Raw genomic sequence first — 3,273 nt, 5'->3', positions numbered from 1 at the left:
TGGGCGGGGCGCTGGCCCGAGGCCACTCAGCCGCCTGGCTTAGATTCCCCTGGGCGCTGTGTTCTGCCTGCCCAAGGGTGCAGATTTGAACGTGGCACACCTGATCCTAAGGAGAAGGTGCGTCTGGTTGGAGATTCAGAAATGAAGGTTTCGGGCCGGCCCGGTGGCACACTGCTACAGTGCGCCGCTTGGGAGCGCGGTGGCGCTCCCGCCGAGGGTTCGGATCCCACATACAGACCGGTTCCCGCTCACTGGCTGAGCGAGGTGCGGGCGCAACACCAAGGGCTGCAATCCCGTTGCCGGTCCCTGTCCGGTAGGGGCGCGACACTGAGGGTTGCGATCCGTTGCCGGACACGAAAAAAGACAAAAAGAGAGAAAAAAAAAAAAAAAGAAATGAAGGTTTTGAGGAGGTGATGGGCTGGAAAGCCCTCGGTATCTACACTCCTATATCGAGGGGACTGAGCTGGGCAACACCTAATGTTCCTTCTAGGTCGGCGAGACCACCAGGATTCTAGGTTTTAAATCAGCGGTGTGGAGTCTGGTCCTAGTTCACCTGTGAACCTGGACAAGTCACCCTCCTTCTATGGTTCTTTCCAGCTCTAATGTCTCCAAGACGGAAGGGAACTCAGTGTGCAGTGTAGGCGGGCAGCGGTACAGATTCCCATCCATCTGCTCCTGTCAACGCCTTGTGCACAGAAAGTGCTCAGGAAAGCTTTAAGGGCTGGCCGGTTTCTCAGTTGTTTAGAGCTTGGTGTTATCACACCAAGGTCAGGGGTTCCAATCTCCATACTGACCAACCACCATCACCACAAAAAAACCCAAAAAACTGGATTGTTTTGAGAACTCTTGCATGGTTGATTCAGAGAACTGAAACAGTGGGAAGCGCTGGAGTGGACCCATGAGGTTGTGGAAGGCAGGGGCCTGTCCCGAAGGAGTAAGCCTCGAGGGTCATATCTGGCCAGGTGTTAAGTCAGGGAATGGTTAGTCTCAACTTCTAGAAGGATTTGTTTGGCTGCTGGGAGGAAAGTGGGTTGGAGAAGAGTAAGAATGGAGGCAGGGAGGTTTCTCGGCCCCTGGCTTGGAGGAGTCCTCCGTTCTACCTTGGTTCCTCAGTCATCCTCCAGATTTTAGTTTCTCTTGGTCTTTAGGTTCTCTTGTACTAAAGAGAAATTACAACTGGCATTTAGTGTTTGCCATTATACATACGGGAATAAAAGGCTCAAATGAACAGAGGAAGCGTTATCTGTCTTCTAGGGGTCTTACAGATCCACAATTTACAAATGAAAAAAAATTAAATCCGTGAGACAGCCTCTATCCAGACCTCTTATTTTATGGATGAGGTGACTGGCCCAGAGGAAGGGACCTAATGTCCTAGACTACAAATCTAATGACTCTAAGGTGAAGGTTCTTTCTACTGCACCAGGGTTCTGTAAACTGTGGCCAGAGGGATTGATCCTCTGCTTGATTTTGTAAGGCCTAAGTGGTGAGAATAGTTTTCACATTTTTTAAAGATCGTTAAAAAAAAAATTCATAAAAAGCAAGATTAAAAGGGGGAAAAAAAAAACTAGGAAGAATATGTTAAGAGGAGAATGTGGTCCACAAAGCCTAAAATACTATCTGGCCCTTAAAGTCCTGGAGTTCTCTCCACCAGCCAGGAATTAAATCATCACATGTAGGCATTATCTATTTTTCTGCCATAAAAGCAAATGAAATGTTGAGTGATTTGATGTTTATTTCGACACTTGCCTTTTCTCCTAGCTCTTTGGGTCTTTTTTCACCTCTATAAATGACAGTCAATTCATATAGGCTTGGTAAAACAAACAGCTTACTTTTCTATCATATCTGCTGTTTCTGGTAGAGATCTTTCTCCTTCTGGGCAAAGGATTAAAGAGAGTCATTTAGCCACAAGGGTTGAAGAATCAGACAGCTAACGCGCACTTCTTTCCCCTTACTTACTCTTTTCTTCTCTTGGGCCTCTTCCTTGGCTGGGGGCTAAGGACTGTGACTTCCTCAAGTTTGCTTCTATTCCTGAAGCAGTACCCAAGGGAAGTTGTGACTGCAGCACATAGTCACTCACACAAGTACATTTCCTGCAGTCAGTTTCTCCTAACCATTTTAAAAGCTGTAGGCTTGCTGGGCAAGTTCATGCTCTTCACCACTCCCCACTGCCTTTGCTCATGAGGTTTATTTTCTTTTCTTTTTTCTTTTTTTTGATGGCTGGTCGGTAAGGGGATCCAAACCCATAACCTTAGTGTTATAAGGCTGTGCTCTAACCAACTGACATAACAGCCAGCCCTGTTTATGTGGTTTTGATGTCTATAGGTATGTAGTCCTGACAACAAAGCATCATGAAGGCTTCACAAACTGGCCAAGTCCTGTGTCTTGGAACTGGAACTCTCAGGACCTGGGACCCCATCGTGATTTGGTTGGTGAGTTGGGAACAGCTGTCCGGAAGAGGTGTGTATCTATAGACGGTTACTTTGTCTTCTCTTTTGATCTAGCCATCCAGAGTTCCATACCTTCTCTACTCTTGTATGTTTTCTAAGTTTGCATTTAGCAAGTAACCTAAAGGGCTTCTGGCCTTTGAATTAGCAGTGTTTGAGCATAGCAGTTTTCCCGTGACCAAAGGTGACACCATCAGAGAAGTTCTTGGCTATGTCTAGTTAGGTGAAACGTACACAATGTAGACCACAATGCTCCATCTGCAGAAAAGGGTTCCTTCTGGGAAACGTTGCAAGCTTTGGAAGGCCCTTTGCCAGTGTCTGATGGAGGCCAGGGACTAGGTCTCTCATCTTTGTGTCCTCCTTAACCATCAACACAGAACTTTGCAGGCATTCAGAGAAGGTTTGGATGAATGGTAGATCAAGCAGGGGACTGAAAAGGGCAGTTATAACAGCAAAAAGTGAGGGAAAGGGCATGCAATGTATTCTAATTAATGTTCCCTAATATTTGCCACTTAATAGGAAGTAAATTCCCAAGATCAAGGAAGTAGGAAATGGCAAAGGAGGAATTTGAACCCAGATATTCTGGTTTTGGACTCTACTGTCCAGGTATGTTTGCCTGGGAGTAGGAAAAGTAGTATTCATGCCACTTCCAACCTCAGCTCTGCTGTGATTTGAGGGGTAGGTCAGCTGACTACATCCTATTTGAGGGGCAGGTCAGCTAACTACATCCTATTTGAGGGTAGGTCAGCTGACTACGTCCTATTTGAGGGGCAGGTCAGCTGACTACGTCCTATTTGAGGGTAGGTCAGCTGACTTTTTTTTTTTTTTT

The 3,273-nt window shown here is 46.4% G+C and overlaps 1 protein-coding gene across 1 annotated transcript in view; it reads left to right on the top strand.

The window, feature by feature from the left end:
* FUCA1 (fucosidase, alpha-L- 1, tissue) overlaps positions 1 to 3,273 on the top strand; it is a 17,492-nt gene that overhangs the window by 1,709 nt on the left and 12,510 nt on the right. The window contains exon 2 of the mRNA XM_008573080.1: positions 2,323 to 2,457. Coding sequence (XP_008571302.1) covers positions 2,323 to 2,457 — 135 coding nt within the window. The remainder of the gene's footprint in view (positions 1 to 2,322; positions 2,458 to 3,273) is intronic.

The sequence above is a fragment of the Galeopterus variegatus genome, unplaced genomic scaffold (assembly GCF_000696425.1).
Source record: "Galeopterus variegatus unplaced genomic scaffold, G_variegatus-3.0.2 Scaffold50, whole genome shotgun sequence".
Taxonomy (NCBI): Eukaryota; Metazoa; Chordata; class Mammalia; order Dermoptera; family Cynocephalidae; genus Galeopterus; species Galeopterus variegatus.
This window is presented reverse-complemented; position numbering and strand designations above follow the sequence as displayed.